We start from the raw sequence: 22,823 nt of genomic DNA, 5'->3' as shown, positions 1-22,823 counted from the left end.
CACCTTGTACTAGCTTTTTCCAACAACTGTGCTGGTTGGGGCTGATGGGAGTTGTAGTTAAGAACAGTTAGAGGGCACCAGGTTGGGGAAGGCTAGTATAGGGTGTCACAAGGCTCTGTCATTAGCTTATTTTCACCCCTGAATCACTTCTCAGGGGGTCTGTGGGACCATTAACATAACAACAATAGAAGTATCAAAATTTTCAAAAGTAGGAGTTTATGGCTTGGCTTTTGCAAAAACAGGGGGTGCACAGTACTTAGCTAACTGGGAACCGCTGGTATGGGTATTAAATAGAATTGGAGACAGCATGGTACTCTGTCGTGGCATCCCACAAGTGCCCGGAGGTGGAGAAGAGGGTAAGATAAACAAATAATTACTGTAGTGACGTACCAGTAAGCTAGTAGCTAAGAAATTGTTTGAGACCCATTCATATAAGAAATTAATTATTTTAAGGTCAACAGATGAGCATTAGGCCACCCAGAAGGCTGGCTGGCTGACAAGTCTCATTTTGATCTGTGCCACAGGCTGGAACCCAGAAATTCATTTTGTTAGCAAGCCTCACCAAAGGCATTGTGGTTACTGGGCAAAAAAAACCCTGCCCATTGATTGTCTACACCCAGATCTTTGGAAGTGTGGATTAATGCGGTTATTATGCGCTCTTCTGGTCGATTGGCTGGATGCCTCAGCTGGTTCAAGGAACCTTCTACTGGTTAACCCACAGCATTCGTATCCCCAATGGAGAAACGGTGTTGTGCTTTCTTCTGTGCCCAGGACATGGGTGACAATCTGTCAGACGTTAGCTCCCAATCAAGAGCTCAACCACAGTGTGTCAGACCACAGTTCAGCAAAGAGATCTCCCACCATCAGGAGACACCTGAGCACAGACTGAATGTGTGCTGTATATGTAGCAATGCATACATATAATAAATATTAAAAACGACTAGGCAGCCAGAGCCACATGGGATCCAACTCCATTCTTCTCAGCTACTCTGCACAAGTTCATCCGCTCCCTGCGATCCACCCTCCAGTTCATAGAATTGTAGAGTTGGGAGGGACCCTGGGGATCTTCTAGTCTAACTCCTTGTAATGCAGAGATAAGCAGCTGTCCCATACAGGAATTGAACCTGCAACCTTGGCGTCATTGGCACCACGCTCTAACCAACTGAGCTATACAGGCACAACTCAGAGAGTCATCGTCTCCAAAGTGCACAAGTGGGGCAGAGCCTGGCAAGAGAGCCTCGCCTTCAAGAAAGGGATGAGGAGCCTCAGGCCCATCCCTCTTTATCTGTCCACTTCTGGACCTAAGGAATCCTGTGACTGCAAAGTGAATTAACAGGGAAGCCCTCTGCATCTGTTTCAAACCACCTTTATATCAGGGGAATCCTCCCCTCAGCACTGCTGAAGAGGAGGCACAGATGTACTGCTTACAAACTTACCTGAAATAGCATTTTCTTATTTCCTTGCATTTGTATTCTGCTTTTCTTCTATCATGGAGCTCGACTGTGTTCAAGACATCCCCAAACTGCCAGGCACTGCCCATACCCTGGTCTGCTTAGCTTCAGCAAGGGCGATGGCCTCATGCATTTCAGACCATACTCTGGGATTAACTAGAATGACAGCCATCTTCAAATATCTCAAGGGCTGTCACATGGAAGATGGAGCAAACTTGTTTTAGAGGGTAAGATTCAAACCAATGGCTTCAAGTTACAAGAAAGGAGATTCCAACTTAACATCAGGAAGAACTTTCTGACAGTGAGAGCTGTTTTGACAGTGGAGTGGTCTGCCTCAGGAGGTTGTGGACTCTCCTTCCTTGGAGGTTTTTAAGCAGAGGCTGGATGGTCATCTGTCATGGATGCTTTAGCTGAGATTCCTGCATTGCAGGGGGTTGGGCTAGATGACCCATGGGTCCCTTCCAAAGCATAGGATCTGAACCTGCCAATCTCATTAACAGGCAAGCAGAAAGACAATGCACTCTAGGGAAATTGTTGTTGTTGCCACCTGACTGTCTCGATAGACAATGGAGTGCACCTTCAGGGATGAAGTCAAACCGCTGTTAACATCACTGATGTGACCTCCCCGGAGCACAAGCCTGGGCAGTGTGTCTGGATGTGCTGGGCTGCCTAAACAACAAGACCCCCCTCTTGGCCTCCCTGCTGCTTGGCAGAGCAACATGTTGGGCACCAGCTTGGCTGCAGGAGTTGCTGGAAAGAGGCAAACAAGGCGTCATCCAACCTCCACTCCAGATCTGTGTAGGATTTACTCCTGAGCCTTTTCTTCTCCCAAAGATATCCACAAAGGCAGCGGAGGTTTAGGACCAGTGTTTTCCTTCTTCTAGATGGGCTCCCTTCCCAGGTGGACAAGCCCCATCTTCCCCTTCTGATTCAATATAAGGCAGTTTTCTATGTATTTCTACATAGACAAATCTCATGTTAAATAGTGTGCAATAACGCCTAGTGGGTGTTCTGTCTGAGGCCTCAAAAGGCTGGACCTGATGCCCATGAAGTACAGGAAGTTTCAACTACAGCAGAATCTTGCGGACAAGCCTTGGGTCATGCACATATCAATGAGGCTCTGAAGGGAACTATGGATTGCACAGGATATGGCCATTACCATTCCCTTCGGCACTGCTGAAGATGATTACTGATCCTGGGATGTTGAGAGCTAAGGACAGTCAACTCTCCCCTATGGGTGGGGAACTGTAGGGTGTGTCCATGCCCAAAGTTGCACTCTAGGGAAAGGTTAACTGGTACCTTCTCATTAAGCATTCTGAATTACTGGACTGATTTGAACATGTTCAGAGATAAACATGGTGCTGAGTACGGGTTTAGAAGTGGGCTTGCAAGCTAAATCTCCCACAGAAGGCACAGTTGAACAAATTGGACCAGGACCTTGGTTCTCAACCTGACTGAATCAATCTAGCATGGCCTCCATTAACCCAGAACTCTCCAGATGTTTTGGGCTACAACTCCTATGGCTGACTGGGACTGATGGGAGCTGTACCCCCAAAAACCTCTGGAGGGCATCAGGTTGCTGAAGGCTGATCTACAATTGCATACAATTTCGCAAACCCATTAAAAAACACCACCACCAAACTGCTGCTATAAAGGAGAGTGACGTTCACACTGGAAGATGCAGCGAAGCTGAAGCAAAGCAAGGATGCTAATTTAAAACAACACTGATACATCCCTGCCACAAACCAGGAACCAGCCTCCTATTAAGTGGCAGCTGAACGGAGGCTCCCCGCTGCTCACGTGGAGGAGATGAAAGCCTGCCTGCTCCTGGTCCCCTTCCCTCCATTCACGCTGGCAGATGTGCCTCCTCTTTGGTGTTATCATGACAAACTACCTGCTTTGGAACTGTGGCAAGATTTCTCTAGCTGCTTAATCTGAGGCAACTCTCTCTCCTTGCTTGGTTTGTGAGCCCAACACTTGGCCTCTGAAGCCTTTCAAGATGCCAAAGAAACATTTGCACCTATTAATCTCATCCTCCCCTCCTAAGAGCTCAGAGTGGTGTTCACAGGGCTCTGCCCACCTTTTTGGTTCTCTCAGCTGCACCTGAGATAGGTCAGGCAAGGAGTCAGCCACTGGCTCGGAGACTGAAGAGCAAATAGTCCTACAGTGGTACCTCGGGTTACAGACGCTTCAGGTTACAGACTCCGCTAATCCAGAAATAGTACCTCGGGTTAAGAACTTTGCTTCAGGATGAGGACAGAAATTGCACGGCGGCAGCAGGAGGCCCCATTAGCTAAAGTGGTTTCTCAGGTTAAGAACAGTTTCAGCTTAAGAATGGACCTCCAGAACGAGCTAAGTTCTTAACCAGAGGTACCACTGTATTTGCTTTGGGCAGAAGGACCCAGAACTTTCACCTGCCAACCTCAGCCAGTTTTTCAGATTGCACTGAGTCACGGAACAGAGCCCCAAGACAAAATAAGAACAGCTTGCTGTGCTGGACCAGGCAATGGGTCCATCTACTCCAGGATACTCTCCTTGCAGCAGGCAACCAAATGCCTGTGAGAAACCAGCAAGCAGGATCTGACTACAAGAGCCCTCATCCCTCCTGTGGTTTCCAGCGACTGGGTATTCAGAAGCATTGCTGCCTCGAACTGGAGGCAGATGCCTTAGGTGGTGCTGGGTGGCGTGAAACTGATCTAAGGGACATCCATGCCATTTTGCAGCACATGACTTCCCCCTAAGAATTCTGGGGACTGTAGTTTGCTGCCTGCTTTTTCTCAAAGCGAGCCTGCTATTCATTTAGAAGCAGGTAGAGTTAGGTTTGATCCCATGTCTGAGTTTTTGCACCTCAAGTTTAAACTGGTTAAGGGTTAAATCCAGGACTATGTTGGCACCACAGCTTACGCCTTCCCTCAAGTTCTGCAACTCACGGACCATGGCACAATCACCGCCTGTTCCTCCTCCAGCTGTTCCACAACTAAGTTAGGGAGACTCAAATATATGCAAAGTGTCTTCTTGCCTGAGACAGTGATGCAAATTTGTTGTGTCGAATGCCAGGGTGGATGCAGAAGGCCTGGATGTTTGCTGGTGATGGGAGCTGTGCCCACACAGACTGATTTTGACTGTGGTCTAAACATCAGTCAGAAGACCACCCACTTATCACACTTAAGAATACCAGCCTAGCTTAATTATCTATCCAATACTACCAACAAAGTGTAGGAACACATTTAAACCCAAGATTTGCCCAAGAATTACAATCAAGAGAAATCTGGAAGAATTTGAAACTACTAGAAGGTTTTTTTAATCCATGACAAGAACATTTCCACCAAGCGAGAGAGACAGGTGTGAGGTTAGCACACAAGCTTTATTAGTAGTTTATTCAGCAAAGAGGTATAGGATCAGTACACAGGATTGCATACAAGACTTTAAAGACATGAGTTGACTTAGGAAATATTTCTAGAAGCTTTCTATAATTATTGCAGGCAACCGAGCAACAAATCACAAGGGCCTGTTTTTAAAATAAAGAAACAGGCCTGGAGATTTGAGAAGTGCACTTGGGCGTGTTCTATTAATTACCGGAACATATGCAGAAAGGCAGAGGAATTAAAAAGCCCAGGCTCAAGCATTCAGATTTTCTCAGTCCAACATATGTGTGACATTACTACAACAGAAGCACATAAATATCTTTGTTCCTCAGCGGAATCACCCAACCACCCACCAGTGGTGAAACTCATGCACTGCAATCTATGCCGAAGTATCGGCTTTACCCGAGCAAATTTGGCGAACTTAAAAGAAGAGAGAGAAACTGAAATATGAAGCACAGAAACTGAATATAAAACAAGCACAAAAAGAAAGGAAGGATGGTAGGTGGAATCATGGAGAAAGAAGAAACTCAAGGACTTTCTCTTTGGTCCAGTTAAGAAGTGAGTAGAATGGCTTGTGATGGAGTCACCAGTCTAGCTGTTTGATGTTTGCAGGAATGGTTGCCCCAGTTACCCTTAGCCTCGTGGTGGCTGGTTGGCCACGACAGGTGCCAGTCCTGCTTTGGCGAAAAACCTGGACTGCCTGCTTTGGCAAAACGTGTTTGTTAGGCCAACACATCATTGGCTAAAAAAGACAAATGCTTATGGTTTATTTGGAAGATCTTTAAAAGTATTTGTAGGGGCTTAAGTTGCAGACGTTCCCTTATTATGAGTCCAGGCACATCGTTCCTGCAAGGAGAAAGCTTGCATGGGCCTAACCCTTGAACTACTCTAATGGGCCTCCTCCAGTCAGCAGCTCCCAAAAGGAGGCCCAGAGAGCCACTCAACTGGAGCGGCAAGTGTCGTCTTGCAGCCCCAAGTCTCCATTTTCACCTCGAGTTCCATTTGCTCCAAGTGCATTTTCTTTCACACTTTGCTGGAAATGTTTCTTTTTGCCAAGGGGAAAATCAAGTCACAGTATCCAAGAGTTTTGTAAGTGCCTGCAAGACTTCTCTGCTCGTCAGCCAGAAAGCCAGATTTTCACTTTAGGGGCCAAAATCCTTAGGACAGATTCATCATTATTAACCACTTGGGAGAGTGAAATGAGTGAAGATGAGAGAGGCCTCTCTGGGAAGTGATCGCTGCTGCTTCCTGGGCGTGATCCCTGCCTGTTTCCTGGCTCCCAAATGCCACCTCCTCTAGCAAAGCCACAGAACCAAAAGAGCTACATTAATTCAGCTTTTAGCACCTCCTGAATACAGAGGCCAGATTCTCCCACCCCAATCTACAGAGGACGCTACAGGTATACCATGAGGACAGGCTGGATGACCCAGTGGGACCCCATGGAGTTCTATGGGAGAGACCATCTTGCAGGTAAGGGGAGACACGCTATTGCAAGGGGCCTCAGCACGCAGACACTCCCTAAGGCAAGGCTAACAAAGAGCAGCGAGCGTTTGGATGCTCAGAACAAGCTGGCACCGTGGAATAGCTAGCTTCCAACTAATGAGGCTGCGAGTGAATGTCAGGTCAAAGCAACACACTCCCGTTTCCTTAAACAAACTAAGCAAGGAGGATGAAAGGCCCCTTCATTCCAACATGCTTCCCCTCTTTGTGGGATATTCTCTTGGAAAAGTTCAAAGGCAAGCCTCTTTGGGATGCATGCCCAGAGCATGCAGGGATCACACCAGGTCCTAAGCTGTGCTGCACGAGGGACGGGTGGTTGGAGATCTTCTGGGGACTTCAATTAGCAGTGCAAGGATGTTAAATTGGAACGACATGAAGGGGGAATGTGGGGTGGGCTGCACTGGGCCACCAGTGAAGGGATGAGCCTTGCTTGGCTGGCCCATCATCATCAGTCGCACAACTAGCCTATCCCAGTGGGCTATACCCAGGCAGACATCCCTATTGCACTCTTCTAAGACAACTGGCCCAGCAAAAGCCACTAAAGCAATGAAGGGAATGCTCCTATAAGGCATGACAATGAACAGAGAACCATATGGGGTTGAGTGCAACCAACTGGGAATTGCACATGGGAGGTGCTGCTGCTACTACTTGCAGACTTCCCCACTAGGCAACTGGCTTGCCACTGTGAGAACAGAAAGCTGGATTTGCATGGGCCGCGTATATCTGTACACACACAAATAAAACCTGTTGGGTCAAGGGCAACGTTGGCAGCCCAGCCAAGAGAAAGACTCTCAATCGGCCAGAGGTGCAGGCTGGAATTCGCCCCATCTTGAAACACCATCTTAGCTACAACTGGAAGCCTTGGGCAAAGTCACTCGCTCTTCTAATGAGAGTAGCCACTATCCTCCTTTCCCAGAGCTCTCAAAATGTTGTCTACCAAAGTCATGCACCTCTTGCACAGAAACTCTGAACCTTTCTGGCCGTCTGCATACGGTTATTTGTGAGTTGGGTGTTGGCAATATGCTCTGTATTTCAAACAGAGTCTCTGTCATGCTCACTCCGTTTCCATGCTTACTCTATTTCATGCATCTCTAATAAAGACACAAGTCGGTTTGGGGCCTGGGTATTCTTCAGGATCCAAATACATGCAGGGGCATCACAGCTGGGCTCAACAGTGCTCAGGAATGTAGACATCAATTTTTAAGTAGCAGATAAGGCAGCAAGAACATAAGTCAGCTATGCTTAAGGAAAGTTTTATCCGTCTGCTAGCCTGGAGGCATAAAGGGAGCCCAAATTTAGGCCTTGATATGAATTTTGTTACCGCTCTCTCCATGCACAGGGGCCAATTTATATCCGAGAGGGGACAGCCAGGGAGATTGCAAGTGACAAGCTAAACCTACAGACAGATCAGGAGGAGTTCAAAGAGACAACAGCTCCTTCCCACTCTGGCTGCGGCCTTGTCAGATAATTATTTCATTAGCGGTTTTGACATGTCTGATGTCTGGCTCTGTGGCGCTCGCTCCATCGTCCCCTCCCCTCCTGTCAGTCTATTCCTACCTTGGTTTTCTGACAGGGAAGGCAAACAAGAATTTGCATCCCAGCAAAGTCTTAGCACAAAGGTAAGACTTCAACATGCATTAAACTTTCATGAAAGCAGAACCCGTCTGCCGGCTCCGAGTTTGATGTGAACAGCAGAACGCGATCAAGGTTACTCTGCTCCAAGAGTAGACGCGCGACAGCTCCACTCTTGAAAAAATTATTTAGCAATGTTTGTTTCTTCTGTGCTTTTTAAAGGTCTCATCCAATGCAAATTTTTTGGGCGTAATTCCTGTTCAAAGTCATTTTAAAAGAAGGGGGAGGGGGGAACCCTGCTGATTTCAATTCAAAGGAAGGTTTTTTTGGGGGGGGCACCAAACAATAAAATCAAGTTCCTTATATGGAAAGGCACCAGGGAACTTGGGAGGAGGGGGGTGAAGGAGGTGGAGCAAGTGAAAGGCAAAGAAATGTGGCTGTCAATCTACGCTAAAGACCCCAAGCCCTGCAACACTGTGATGAGCTCTGGAAGGCAAGCCCTGCTGGTTGTAAGAGGAAAATAAAATAAATGCAGACATGGGTGGCAAAAGGAAAAAGAACTGATGATTAAATTTAAAGAATGTGAAATCATAAAAAGAGAAAATCAAAGTTAATAAAGTGCCCTTTCAACAGCTGCCACGCACCACCTGCGCTTACAACAAAGGAAGGTCTCAATGAGCGCTGCTGAGCAGAGATAGGGAGGAGGAGGAGGGGAGGAGGAAGAAGAAGAGGAGGAGGAGGAGGAGGAGGAGGAGCAGGGTGGTGCTGGCAAGGGGCAAGACAGCAGCCGATCTACACCCCGCGTTGTTTCTTCAGCCCCATAGAACTCCAGGTAGGTAAAGGAAGAGCTCTGCAAAATGCGGAGGGTGTTTTGGTGGCGGCATTTTTGTAATTTTTTTTAAAAAGAAGTGTAAATGACGGGAAGAAAAGCACGCACTGGTCTCCTGTTGGTAGCAGCGCCCGGGGTCTAGGCTTCTAGGAAGGAAAAAGAAAGATAGAAAAGGGGGGGGGAGGAACGTGATGGGGGAGAAGGAAAATATGGGGGAGGGGGCATAAAAGCATTAAGTCATTAGTAAACATGAACATTAATGCAGTAAACTGCACATCAAGCAACATACTACTGAGAGCAGCCAGACTGGAGACAAGCAGGGAAGTTCTCTTTTGCAAGAGAGAGACAGAGAGAGAGAAAGAGAGAGAGTCATGCTTGTTGTGCGGAAAGGAAGCAGCCAGTCAACAGTACGAAACATGCAGCAGGAAGTTGGGAGCCTCTCTCTGGTCATGTCACAGGGCAGGGCAGGGAAAGATTCCTAAAAATACTGCGGGGAGTCGATGCGTTTGGGTATGGCTCTGTCTATGCATTAAGGCTGCAGACCCTGCGACCTTGAGCAGAAAAGTTTGCCTTTGAAGGGAGCCTGGGTTTGCAAGGGACCTATGCAGCTAACAGGACCTTGCTAGGATGGGAAGACCAGCACTCTTCACAGAATCGTAGAATTGGAAAGTATGCTGAGGATCATCTAGTGCAACCCCCTGGAATAGCAGGAATATGCAGCTGTCCCGTACGGGGATCAAACCTGCAAGCTTGGCATTATCAGCGCCATTGTTCTGGCCAACTGAGCTATCCATGTCAAGCAAAAATAAGAAATAAAAAAACCAGACCTGACCGAATATGTAGCACCCGGTTACTGATTTCAATGGGTCTTGTGCTGGAACAGTCAGCACCCAGTCTTCACACGCACCCAACCACCACCCACTGCTTCACGTGCACAAAGGAAACCGAGGCAGCAGCACTTTCAAGGGACCCAGAAACACAAGCAATGCCCAGCATTTTCAGATTCCCAGGACATTTGATCATCTTGTGTTCTGGAGCTGCCTGATGAACCTGGATGTTTGCAGCTAAGAAACCTGGTCCTTCCCACCACCAGCTCGCAAGACAACGTGCCGGGAATCATTCCTGAAGGCCACATAAGACAACAGATTGGAAGAGTGTCGCTACAGCAATGTCACAACTCAACACACACACAGTCCACAGCTGGCACGCTCCACAGGGGGCTGGAGCTCCTCTTGCCCTTCCTAGACTGGGTTTCTTCCACTGAGCCTGAACGCCATGGTGCAAACACACCCTCGCAGTCACGCTGCGTTCCTCGCATTGTAGGGGGTTGGAGTAGATGGTCACCAGGGTCCCTTCCAATTCCATGAGTCTATGATTCTTCTACCATAACACATGGTACTACATACCAAAAGGGGTTAAAAACTGTGTTTTTAAAATGGGCTTTCTGCAATTCTAGAAGATAGCGGTCTTTGCCAACTTGGTGCCCTCCAGAGGTTCGGGGATTCCAGCTCCTACCATCCCTGACCATTGGGCATGTTGGCTAGGACTAACAGGAACTGGGAATCCAGCAACATTTGGAGATGCCCAGCTTGGAAAGCCTGATTTAAGACATGATCCTGCCATCACAAAGAGGTATTGAGGCCCAGGTGACTTGACCTACTCTATTTCTCCATAAGCCACCTATTTTGGGCCCTGAGACAATTTATGCAGCTAGACAACCATGCAGCCTATAGTTACTCCCGATTCCTGTGTGGGTAGTCTCAAATGCATCACTTCTGACATGAGGACAACCGCAAACATCTATCTCCCTCCCCTCATTTCTGCTGTAGACTAACACAGACAGCAGATACGACTGCAGAAAGAGGAGCCACGCCCATACCATCTTCTGAACTATCTTGGTCCCTTAAGATGCCCCAGGCAGATATTTGCCTCAAGAAAATATCTCCCCTTTCACTACTCACCTCCAACCTCTGCAGCCATTCCCTCCAATCTGCAGAGAATGATTTATGTAGCGCATGCCAAGCCATTGTAATGCTGCAAAAGCAAGCCAGCAGGCTGCCAGGGTTTTAAAAATATTTACTCAAAGAAAAGCTGTATTTTCCTTATTTTTACTCTTAAGCGCCTGCGCATCTTTCTCTGCGCATGCAGCCTTGAAAGCTCTATAATCACCTCTCCTAAAATTAGGATGGCGCCAACAATCTGTTCTTTTAGATGGTTTTAATTCAAGGCAAGCTTTTCCAAGGTAGCATTGCTAGATACTGCTACCTTGCTAGCTCTGCAGATAGATTTAATGTGTTTTACTCAAAGAAAAGCTGTATTTTCCTTATTTTTACTCTTAAGCGCCTGCGCATCTTTCTCTGCGCATGCAGCCTTGAAAGCTCTATAATCACCTCTCCTAAAATTAGGATGGCGCCAACAATCTGTTCTTTTAGATGGTTTTAATTCAAGGCAAGCTTTTCCGAGGTAGCATTGCTAGATACTGCTACCTTGCTAGCTCTGCAGATAGATTTAATGTGTTTTAATTTTTGTTTCTTTTTCTCTTTGTGTGTTTTGAAATGGTGGGTATTGTGTAAACCATTAAAATAAGCAAACTGTAAATTAATATCTCTCCTTGCCTGAACTTCTCAATGCGTGGGTCTTTGCCCTGCTGTGCAAGGCGGGAAACGAATCCAGAGCTTGCCGGGGGGGGGGGTGGCTTCCATCAGCACCACGCACAACGCATCCAGAATCTCTCACTGTGCTTGGAACAATGCAGCTTTGCAGGACTGAGATGCCAGCACCCATCTTCAGTCGGCACACGGGACACCATAAGCAGCCCTCTCCCAACACAGAGACACACATACAAAATGTGAGGGTGATGATTTATAGCCGCACCTAAACGCTCCTAAAGAAATGAAGCAAGGAAGCACAAGCTCATCTAGGTTTAAATCAGGGATTGGAAATCTGTGGTTCTCCAGATGTTGCTACACCACAACTTCCATCATCTCTGATCACTGGGACAAGCCGGCTAGGGATGATGGGAACTAAAGTCCAACAGCATCTCTGGAAGGACTCAGGTTGCCCATCAACTGCTGGAGATGGGCAGGGGGCACGTGTGCAGTGCCAGTGTGGGGGACGCTCTTTAGACTGGGGTGGGGTGGAGAGAAGGCTTTTAGGCAGCTGGGTGCATGAATTCTATGGGCAGAACAAGGGCAGCAGCTGCTAAACAAATTCAAGCCAGGGGATGGACAGTTTGCACCAGCCAGACCTTCATCCTTGCATTTATTGCCAGTACAGCTTTGCCCTTCTTATTCCTGCCTGAAGAGGAGTTCAATGTGATTGGAGGTGGGTTGCTAACCCGACACTTTGGGTTCCTACTTGGCTTTGAGACCAGCTCAGGAACTGTTCATATAAGCAAAAGGCTTCCATGAAAAGGTTGACGGTGTGAAAAATTGGGGAAACAGAGGAAAGCCACAGAGACTACAAGGATTTCATCACAATTTATAATTACAAGTCTGTGAATTCCAGAGATGTGAATGCATTACAGAGAGGAGTTGCTATTCTGGGTAGCCAATAGTGGAAAGTTCATAGGCAACAATGATCCTCAGGGTCCACTGTTTCTGCATGTAATGTATCAGGCGGGCATGAAGTAGATGGTCTTCCCCTAGCAGGCCACTAGCCAATGTTCCAATGGGCAATCTAGTGCAGCCTTCCTCAGCCCGATGGCCTCCTGATATTGCTAGTCTACAACTTCCATCGGTGCTGGCTGAGGTTGATGGGAGTGGTTCAAAACATCTGGAGGGCACCAGGCTGGGAAAGCCTAATAGGAATGTGAGAGATGCCCTGCAGCTGGAACAAGCCAATGGCCCACCTAGTCCAGAATCCTGTTCTCACAGTGACCATCCAGACATCTACAGGAAGCCCTCAAGGAGGAATCGGGCTCTCCTCACTTGCAAATCCCAGCTATGGCTATTCAGAGACATACTGCCTCTGAAACTGGAGGTAGAAATATAAGCCATAGAATCACAGAACTGTAGAGTTAGAAGGGACTCCAGGGGTCATATAGTCCAACCCCCTGCAATGCTAGTAGCCATTGTTAGCCTTTTCCTCCATGCCTCTCTCTGCCTTTGAAGTCATCTAGTTGGTGTCCACGACTAGTTGGTGGAAGACTAGAGAGGTAGCCAATATGCCCTTGAGACGTTGCTGGGCTACAATTCTTATCAGCTCCAGCCAGCATCACTAGATAGTCCTTGATCTGAACCCACAAGATACTTGAGTTCTGAAGCAGGAGTGAACAGCTGGAATAAAGTGGGCCTAATTTTGTCTTTTAAACAGCTGCTTTTTTATTTTTAGAACTGGATTGCACTACTTATATTGAAAGAATGGTGCTCTGTTTTAACTGTCTTGTGTGACCCACATTGGCAGGGCTTTGCCCTGAGAAGCAGCATAAATACGTTGGAATAAATCAATCCTTAAAATAAATAATGGAAAAAAGAACCACTAGACAAGCCAAAATGTTAAAGAGGGCATGGATGTGCAGGTTGCCTGCATACCCGTCTTCCAGATCACAAGCAGATTTAAGAGTTCATAATCGCACCCAGGTGAACAGCACCTGCTGTTTCTAAGGGAGGTCCCTCCTTGCACATTGAATAGGCACCCTCCCAATTTGCAGCGGGGTGGGGGGCGGAGATGGAAGTGACTCAACAGCACAGAAGAAATCCTGAGTTCAGCCTGAGTTACATTTTAAAAGCATCCTTCTTAATGGGACACTAGAAGCCAGTTTGAACCCAACACCTCTCAGCGATCGGAGGCAGTGAGGCCCACGACATGCCTCCTGGAAACATCTTCATGCTCAATGGCATTTTCTAAGCTGATTTACAAAAGTTGTTCTGAAGCAGAAGAGCAGAAGAGGAAGAACTTCCTGGATTGTGGGACTCCTACGGGGGTCAGAAAAGTCTTTCACAAAACGCTAGCAACAGGACAAGACAAACACAACACTTTGCAGTAAAGGGAAAAGGTTACATCAAGTAATGAGCTCCTGGAAGGATATAATCCCATGCTTAAAATAAACACACACAAAAGCCCTAATCTTAGGTCCCTGGGCAGGGACCAATGACTAGGAGGGAAGACCTCAAACCAAAAAGAGAGAGACCCTCTTCACTGACTACTAAACAAAAGCACAAAAAGTGAAGCTGTAAGTGAACTTTTTAATATAACCAATGAATAAGGTATACATCTCACTCACGTCCAAAGATAGGAGTTGCAGGTTTCAGGAAAAAATAAGGCTTGAGATTGTGTATAATTGGACTCTTGTATGCCGCTACAGTCTTGGAGATATGGCTCAGCATATAGATCAATTTAGATTATTGTGTCTGAAAAGGCTGCTGCAGCATTAATGCATTAAGTGCCACTGCCCTCCGGGACTCATGCAGAAAGCATTGCTTCTTTTGAAAAGAACGCCACTGAAGACTGCTAAAGCCAAAATGCATTTGGCACCATCAGGACTCACCTAGATTATACTGATAACAACTTTTGAACTGTGCAGAGGGTGTGACATATTCACTTCTGCATGTATGGGGGCAACATTAATCTTTATGCAGAATCTGGTTCAGGTACCTTAGAGTTCCAGAAATGTTTTAATCCTTGGGATATAATCTAGGTTCCCCTTAGATGTTTGATGATGCCATACATTTTTGTGTGATGCCTGTTCGTATTAAAGGTTGCCTTGTGTACTGTTCAGCAGCTATGGCTAAGAGACTGGGGGGTTTTTGGATAGGAGGGAAGAAGCCCACGTGGTTCCAATATTTCCCTTACATCATCAAGGGATGGACAAATAAGGGCCATTAAAATCTTACCCTTCCTGGTGCCTTCTATTCCATGGTCGCCATTCTCGACCACAGCAGCTGGTCCAGTCGCTGACGTACCTAAAAAGACAGACACAGTCTCATCAACTGGGAGGAATCTCACTGCCTTCATTTTCACTCTTCACGGGGTTTTAACATTCAGACTGCATAAGCCTCTTCAAGTGTACTTCCCTGTAAAGGGGTGTGGAATTCTCTGCAACTTTTGACTGAGTTTGGTAGCCAGCTGTTTTTACCAGTAGCCAGCCATGTCATTCTTGAACCCAGTTCCATAGGGGCAGGCTGTATTCACCGCCCAGCAAAGTAGTTTGCAGGGAAGGAGCAAGGGAGAAAGTGCTGCACGTTCTGTAGCAACCTGCAGGGTTAGAAACTCAGATATATAATCTTATCACCAAATGGCAGCTTAAACCTGGGTTACTGTTGCCACAATGGAATGCCTAGGCACCTTTTTTGCAGTGGGATTTGTTGTTGTTGTTATTCGTTTAATTTTGTTTTTATAGCGCTATATTTTAAAGGAGAAATCTGAAAGCGGTTTATAAGACATTAAAACATCAAATAAAACAAAATCAAGCTTCAAGGAAAATATTTCAGATCCTTTTCTAGGTGATATTTTGCTTTCCCCAGTCTCCAACCTAGCATTCAGAAGTCTCCATGTGGCCACATTTGGACCTGTGTGAGTAGCAAAACACACCTGGCTGGTTTATAACACTGGCAGCCTGTGAGCCTAAATATGGGGATTTGTGAAGGTCTATCCCACCTCAGCACCGTGACTGGCTTGCAAATGGCTTGTAATTCATTTTTAAAGCACAAAAATACAAAGATTAAAATAAAGCCAGAAAAGAAGTTAAAAATACAAGGAACAGCAGCATAGTACTTGCTTAAGTACATCCTGCCTTTCTGAGCAAAAGTAATATCAAGGTGGCGTACTGTTTAAAAACAAATGAAAACAATTCAAAATACAGCAAAGCAGTAAAAACAGATAATTTAAAGTGGGGGTGGGGCTGTGGCCTTCCAAGTGTAGCTGGAGTCCCGAATGGTCCAGACAGCATGGCGCAATGGCCATGGATGATGGGAGTGGTTGTCCAAGAACTATAGGGAAACAGGTTCCTGCGCTAGAATTCTATAGCATGGGGTATTAGTGTGTGAAAATAGTCGAGATCCAATGATCCCACCTCTAGATGATGACATCTTCACTTGGGTTGCAAGCGGTCAAAGGCCAGGAGCAAAATGCGCCTGGCTCCTGGCTAATTTCAAACACTGCTTATTGGTGGCAGATCTTCCTGCTGCAAAACCAAAGCAGGAGCTTGCGCCGCTATGGCACATATGCAACATTCATCTCTCTTGGCTCAGCTTTCCCTACAAAGCTAGGGAACAGATGGCAGTGTGGTACTAGGCAGGTTTACACACCTGACAAGGGAAACTCAAGGGAGAGAGATTTGTTAAAACCTTCCTCTGATGTGCACCTTTTGGAAGGTGACCTTATTTGGCTGCCTCTAGAGATGGCCCCCACAAAGGCAGCCAGTGTTCAAAAGGGCTGCGGCTTCCGATAAGAGGCTGTCGCCTCCAGCATTCTCAGGTGTCCCCAACAGTGCATTTTGCAAAGTGGGTTGGTCGCATTCCAGCCGCCTCTTTCCAGCAGCGTAGCTAGGCAGGAGAAACACGTGGCTTGGGCGTGCCACAGGCCCTGCGGTGTCGCCCCCCACGGTGTGCCGCCCAGGGCCCCCCGACCCCCCTAGCTATGCCTCTGCCTCTTTCTCAGGGACATCAAGCAGCTGAATTTACAAGGTGGCAAAGCGAGCTCCCCGCTGGTGCCACACAGCACTGCCATTTCAAGGGCTTTAAAGAGCTGGATTCGCATAAATTAAGATGCTTTTACACACACTGAAAACAGGCTTTGCGGAGATCTAATCCAGCTATTCCAACGGGGAAGAAGACTCCTTCCTGCACGACAGCATCTGGGAACAGGGATGCTTGCATAAATCAAAACAGCTTATCTGCAGAACAGGGCTGAGGAAACCCCATCAAAGGACTCAACTGTCTTCAAAAAGCAGCCCCAGCTGCACAGACAAGAGCTAAATGAAAAACAGGCCCCAAGAAGGCAGCTTGCTCCGTCCCGTCTCCCAGAGGGGTGTGGGGCTTCCCTTCGCTCTTCTCGCTTACAATTCCCCCTCAAGCTAACCGAGAGGAGTGAGGCTCCCTGCACAAAAGGATTCAGCTCATGGTTAAATGGAAATCAACCGGGCCATTACCACTGTCCATGAGGCCAGATGTGGCTCAGCACAGCTGCCCACAGCTCTCCCCGCCCACAACTTTGCAGCACTTGAGCCGGAGGTGGTGGTGATTGCCTTCTGTCTCTGCAATTTGGAGTACTGGCTCCCTGCACATTGCGCAGCATTTAAACATTTTAGCTTTCCTTCCCCTCCCAACGCAGAAACACACACCCCTTCCAAAAACTCCTTTTATTTTAAGAACCTGGTTTTTAAGAGCGCAAAACGAACCAAGATGTCCAAAGTCCGTAATCCTGGCCCAAATGATTAGATGGTACTTACATCTGGCTAAAGGATCAAAGGATTGGGGTTTTTTTTATATAAACAACCCTTAGAGCCACAGCACGCCCTAAAAAACAGATAATCCTCAGCGAGGAAGATGGGGCCAATATATTAAGCCTAATCACTCCCCCCTCCCCAAAGGCATGCCTCGGAAACGTGCAGCCGCATGATTTCACGCGTAAGGGCACAGCGATAAAGGCCGCCAGAGGAGAGTTGGACAGATGGTTCGGCCTGCTCAGCGCCCCGTCTCTTGCTGCTGCAAAAGAAAATGCCTCAAGGGGAACCAGGCAGTGCAGAGTACGGATCTGTCTTGCCGCAGCCAGACCTCTAAAGAAAGGCTGGTCGCTTGAGGATGAGGCTGTGTCCTTCAATACTCTGATCCAATAGCCACTGATCAGTCATCATGCCTCAGTCCCAGCACATACATCCCAACGCCAGGGGCAAGCTGCAGAATATGTTACACTGGGAATGGGCTGGGCGAAAGAGGAATAAAATGGAAAACCCAGCAGGCACAGGAGATGGGTGTATTAATTCAAATTATAAAGTTCCAATTCCAACAGGTTTCAAAGCACAGGGCGGTTCATCAGGAGATGGGGGAAACCAAACATCTATGATCATTCCCAACAGGTCTGAAGCAGCCTGGAAGCTGGATCAGGCCATATCTAGCCCATCATCCTGTTCACACAGGGCCCACCTAGATGTCCATGGGAAGTCTTGGTCCAAGGCAGCTTCTATGTAACCAATGGACCCCTTACATTCTTAAAGGGGGATTAGAGAAATTCAGAGAGAATAAAGCGATCAATGGCTGCTAGATGGGATGACTATATGCTACCTTCAGGATCTGAGAAGCATGCAGCTTTGAATCACCAGTCTCCAAGGACGGAGATTTTACCAATTTCAGTCTCAAGCACTAGAGCAAGCTATGTGCCAGTTCTTTGAGAGCACCATGAAAAATTCATTTCATTTCATTTTCAATTTGTGTACCGCCTTTCTGTATTACTATACGCAAGGCGGTTTACAAGCTGAAGAAGCAGCAAAATAAGACAGCAAAGATCACACACGTAATAACAATCTGATCCAATACAAAAAAGTCAGAATAACTTTAAAATAAACAACTTATATCAAATAAAGCAACATTCAATTATCCATTAGAATGTAATAGTAAACAATAAAATTAAATACCAGCAAATGGCACTTATCAATTACAATAAAGAATTACTAAGCGATAATCAATAAAAATAACCACAAGCTACAATGCATAAAATGCCCCAAAACCTAGGATCAGAGAAACAAGGACAAACAACTTATAAAATTGTTTTTTAAAAATATCCCTGAACTGCTCTTCTCCCTTCCCAGCTGCTTCTGCTATTCTCAAAATCATGGTCTGGGAAAGGCTCCCAAGGCTGGGGGCAGGGGGCAAGCCAGGTGGAAAAGCCATGGCCTGATGGGCAGAATAAAGTCTTTCTCCCATCCAGAGGTTAGAGTGCACTTTGTTAGACACCCATCATCTTTCATCTCAAGCATGAAAATACTTCTCTCTACCAAACTTCCAGCCCCAACATCTGCAAGGAAAAATAAATGTTGGCTGCATGAGATTCATATTATTGCACGGAGAATGGGGAAAGGAGAGACGCAAGGAGACATTTCAGGCACTTCTGCTCAATTCTTCCAATCTCTTGTGAGGCTGCTGTCGTCGCTCTGCTATGGGGATTTGGATACGCTGCGACTTATGTTTGCCAAGAGAATATGAGCAGCACCCTCTGCTGGGCACTGGAGAACTTTAAATGTTCAAGCCGAGTTAGATCAGAAATTTGGAAAAAGGAAATTTCTACAAATGAGACCCTAACAAAAGTGTGTTGGAAGAAAAGGATAATATTCCTGCTTAAGAGTAAGGAATGTTTGGCTGCTGAAGCTGCAACTCCAGCTGCTTCTCGCTAGGTTGAGGGGTGAGGAAATATTACGGCGTGCAATTTCTTCTCTTCAATTCCTTTCCCCGTCATGCACAGCCTTATCATTTTATGCAATAAATTGGATAACCCTCCACGACAACTGCCTTACTTTATCTGGTCAGTGCAGAGTTCAAACTGCCATCTTTATTGGGACGCATTGTTAATCTCTCCTCGTTGCCCCGTCAAAAGTTAGGGGCAGCACATATCTGAGCTGCCTCAAGAACCAACCCAAGGCCAAACTTTCTGAGGTTAAAGCAGAGGCGCTGAGCAAGCACGGCTTCCAGGAGGACAGGAGGGGTAGATGCAAGGCTTCGCCTGCTCCCCAAGCAATCCCCTGGCATTACATAAAGGATGGAGTAAGAGGATTAGCCGGCACTTGTCAAATTATGACGTTCAGCCACTTGGTAAGACCAACTTGCTGGCTATTATCCCTGTGGGAGGAAAAAAAATAATGTCGTCCCAATGATGTGTTAATGGGGAAGGGAAGAGATGCACAGTGGCCCCAAAATGCTTTTGTGCAAGATGAAATCCTGGCCAATTTCTGATTGGCAGCCCCTCCTCTCCCAGCCCAAGCCCTCCGGGTCCAGGTGGGACTCCATCTGACCGCTCCTTAAGCCTTGCCTAATCTGGCTGAGGGATTTCAGTTAAACACAACCCCCTCCCGAGCGGAGATGGGAGGGTTAGATCTTGAAGGGTTGTTTACAGCCCCGCCTGGACTGCGTGCCGGAAAACGGAAGGGGGCGCCTGCACAAGTTCTTTTCCCACAGGTGATGGTCCAACAGCAGAAGGCCTCTATTCAAATGCCCCAGAAGGCCAGTCCTGCTTTGCTAAGGATCGAGACAGCGGGACAACACAATCGCCCCACTGCAGCCTGCACAAATGGTTGGGGAAGTGTCCCGTGTACAGCCTCTTTGCAGTGGGTTATTCCGGGATTGCACGGGGTTGGGTTAATGGCCCTTGAGATCCCTTGCAACTCTATGATTCTATGACTCTACATGCAGCTGCCTCGTAGGAGTTAGGCCACCAGCCCATCTGGCCAGAAATATCAACTCTAACTGGAAGCGGTTCTCCAAGGTCTCAGATCAGGAGCTTCCCCTCGCCTGTTACCCAAGGTTCTTCAAGAAGAGATGTCACAAATGGAACCTGGGTTGCTTCTGCATAGGAAGGAAGTGCTCTTCCTGCCGGGTGTGGGTGTGTGTGTTCTGCTTGGTTTCTGCCTTTCCCAGATGCAGCTCCAAGCAACATCAACAGCAACAGCTGGAGATGCACACCAGGTTTAAACAATCCTGACAATACATCTCAGAACGGTGCTGGAAATATAGTGCTGGGCTCTTGCGATGGATGACTGAGTTCAAGTGCTACCTCTTCCAAGATCATTGGGCAGTCTCCCCACCCCAAATAATCTTTATTAGTTTTCCGGTGACATCCTCCACATACACATAATGTGTTGCATTTTACATTTATACTTGCTCCTAAGAACTGACTTCTCTCCTTCCTTCTTCTGGTTTTTTATATCACATATAATTTTATCGCATTATTTTCATCCATTTTGTATATTGTTATTCATTTCCCGTATTTGTCCATAGTATATCCATAAACAAATAAATCCTCCTGTTTATACAATTCTTGTTGTCTCTCTGTATTCATTTACAACTATTGTTAGTTATATTAACCTCCTTATACATTTTGCTTCATATTATTTTCATTATCCATCACTTTTCTTAATCTTTTCCGTTATGAGGTTTATTTCCAATTCTACTGGTTTCACTATTTTATCTTATCTTTCCTAAATACGACGTAATTTTTTCCCATTCTTTTTGAAATGTTTCCTCGCCCTGTTGTCTAGTTTTCCCTGTTAATTTGGCTATTTCTGCATATTCCATTACCAATCATTGGGCAGTCCTAGGCAATGTCGTGCAATGAGCTACTTAGCCCAACATCAGTAAAAAATAAAAATGGAGGGATGAGTTGCTAAGCTTGCAAGATCGACCACAAAGGCACACCGAGATGGCAGCCTTAAAATGGGTTCCAGAAGCCAGCACTGCTTCACTCTTATACAAAACTGAACATGGGGCACTGGTCCACAGCTGAATGCCAATTGTTGGAAGCCACAGGAGGAGAGGGGAGAAGGCTCCTGTGCTCAGATCCTGCTTGCTGGTTTCCCACAGGCATCTGGTTGGCTACTCTGAGAACTGGATGCTGGGCTAGGTGGGCCATTGGCCTGATCCAGCAGGCTCTCCTTATGTTCAGGTAAGGCACCTTTTGGGTGCCGTGGACCAAATTCCCTCAGGTAACCAGAGGGATCAGAGCCAGCAGTGTAAAGAACCATTCCACAGAATACAGTTTGTGTGTGTGTGTGTGTGTGTGTGTGTGTCACTCACTCACTCACTCACTCACTTTCTCTCCCACACACCTCTTTCTTATTTCCCAGAGAACTGATCCCTTCCAGCTCCCAAACCCAAGGCTCCCCTCTTCCTCCCACACAGGAAAACAGATGCCTGCTAGCCTCCATCAGAGTAAGCCCCTGCAAGGACCAGCCCTCCTACTTCCCAGGTTCACATTGCACTTCCTTCTTGACTTCTGGGCTCCACCAACTCATGGCTCCCTGCAAGATAATGGGGCTCTTTTTACCTCTCCCCCTACCCCATTTTTCACCTTGCTAATCCCTCCCAAAACATTTCAGCTTTCCCCTGCATTTCTCTCTTTCTTGTCGTCTCTCTCACTTCCTTCTCCGATCCTTCTCATCCAAGCCAGCATAACCAGACCTGATAACTAAGAGAAGGCGTGTGGCATTTGGAGAGCTGGACGGTGCTGGAGGCCGTATTAAATCAACTTGAGGGCAACATGCAGGCTATGAGTTCTCCACTCCAGACCACCTGATTCACAATGAAGAATATTCTAACACAAGTTTACGTTCCCAGACAAGGCAGCCAGGTCTCTGGAAGAATGCTGGCCCCTGAAAAGTAACATCTCAACATCTATTAGGGCCATACACCAGGTATTTCCGCAAAGATCCACCCAGCCCTAAGTCTGATGAAACAGAGGTGTCTCATTAAGAACCAGAGGCAAAAGTACCTAGCTAAATAGTTACACCCATGGATGTCATATTTTTCTCTCCTCCAGGACTGATCTCATTTTGCCTCAAGAAAGGGGGAAATTAGTAAGAAGGAAGAGAGCAGAACACAAGAGGTGTTCCCAAAATTCTAGAACCAGCAGGCCGAGAAAGAATGAGATCACCCCAGTCCAACCCTTGCCCCATCCAGGATCCTTCACACCAAGAGATGAACATACTTCCTCTTTTCTCTGACAGCATAAATCTAATAAAGGGTTCAGTATCAAGTTAGTAAAATAATTCAGAGGGATGAAGCAAGCAAGACATTGTTCTCTCCAGAGCGACCAGATAAACCTTTCTTTGGTCTGTCCAAGTCTCAAAATGGGGTATCTTATCATCCAAAACCCTTAGCCTTTCAAAGGTAACATTTTTTCCTATTGCTTTATACCTGCTGATATTACTCTGGTGGCCAAGAAAGTGAAAAGAAGAAGAAAATGTCAGGAAGCCACCAGTTTAAAGATCCTGAAATACTGTACCCTTCAGAATACTTTTTTTCCAATTGTCATGGGCACAAAGACTGCAACTGAAGCGTTAGAGAAACCCCAAGCATGTCCGTTTCACTTCCAAAGCAAGTAGGATAATAAGTAGGTACATAACAGCCCATCTGTCCATTACTAGGACAGACACTCAATACATTTGGAATGCAGACTGGTTTC

General features: G+C 46.7%; 1 protein-coding gene and 1 non-coding gene across 14 annotated transcripts in view; both read right to left on the bottom strand.

Annotated features, from left to right (window-relative positions):
* Nucleotides 1-22,823, bottom strand: part of MAP4 (microtubule associated protein 4) — a 205,236-nt gene that overhangs the window by 121,556 nt on the left and 60,857 nt on the right. For 12 of the 13 annotated variants that reach the window (XM_053409372.1, XM_053409377.1, XM_053409380.1 and 9 more), the window contains one exon: nucleotides 14,552-14,620. The exons of the other annotated variant lie outside the window; for it this stretch is intronic. In XM_053409372.1, coding sequence (XP_053265347.1) covers nucleotides 14,552-14,620 — 69 coding nt within the window. The remainder of the gene's footprint in view (nucleotides 1-14,551; nucleotides 14,621-22,823) is intronic. 13 annotated transcript variants of the gene reach the window in all.
* TRNAI-AAU (transfer RNA isoleucine (anticodon AAU)) lies at nucleotides 1,104-1,177 on the bottom strand. Its single transcript has one exon. It is a non-coding gene; the product is annotated as a tRNA-Ile (tRNA).

The sequence above is a fragment of the Podarcis raffonei genome, chromosome 12 (genome assembly GCF_027172205.1).
Source record: "Podarcis raffonei isolate rPodRaf1 chromosome 12, rPodRaf1.pri, whole genome shotgun sequence".
Classification (NCBI taxonomy): Eukaryota; Metazoa; Chordata; class Lepidosauria; order Squamata; family Lacertidae; genus Podarcis; species Podarcis raffonei.
This window is presented reverse-complemented; position numbering and strand designations above follow the sequence as displayed.